Source organism: Penaeus monodon, chromosome 24, assembly GCF_015228065.2.
Source record: "Penaeus monodon isolate SGIC_2016 chromosome 24, NSTDA_Pmon_1, whole genome shotgun sequence".
NCBI lineage: Eukaryota > Metazoa > Arthropoda > Malacostraca > Decapoda > Penaeidae > Penaeus > Penaeus monodon.
This window is the reverse complement of record NC_051409.1, coordinates 11740779-11741076: the sequence shown is the minus strand read 5'-3', so window position 1 is coordinate 11741076 and position 298 is coordinate 11740779. Positions and strand designations below refer to the sequence as shown.

The 298-nt window shown below is 53.7% G+C and overlaps 1 protein-coding gene across 1 annotated transcript in view; it reads right to left on the bottom strand.

The window, feature by feature from the left end:
* The window catches only part of LOC119588855 (1-phosphatidylinositol 4,5-bisphosphate phosphodiesterase-like), a gene marked incomplete in the record, with an annotated part of 69524 nt that overhangs the window by 10718 nt on the left and 58508 nt on the right, over window positions 1-298 (bottom strand). Inside the window, 1 exon segment of the mRNA XM_037937493.1 lies at window positions 99-291. Within this exon segment, the coding sequence (XP_037793421.1) occupies window positions 99-291 (193 nt within the window).

Below are 298 nucleotides of genomic sequence, written 5' to 3'. Positions count from 1 at the left end.
ACTACCTCTCCCTCTTATACTGTTTAGTACTATCTGATGGTGCACTGATCTCAAGCTGGCAAGCATGCAATCACTGCCTCAAGAGCAAAGAATGTTACCTTCGGCCACATCAAAGCCCTGGAACTTGACTGGCTGGCAGTAGTTGACGTAGGAAGAGAGGACAGGGTGGACGTGGGTGGTTGCGCCCGTATACTGGTAATAGAGGAAGGCTCGCTCCTCCGCCGTCAGGGGCTTATCGTCTTCTAGCGAGGGCTGCGACACAGGGGTGGTGATGGTAGTGCACGGGTTACTCTACCAG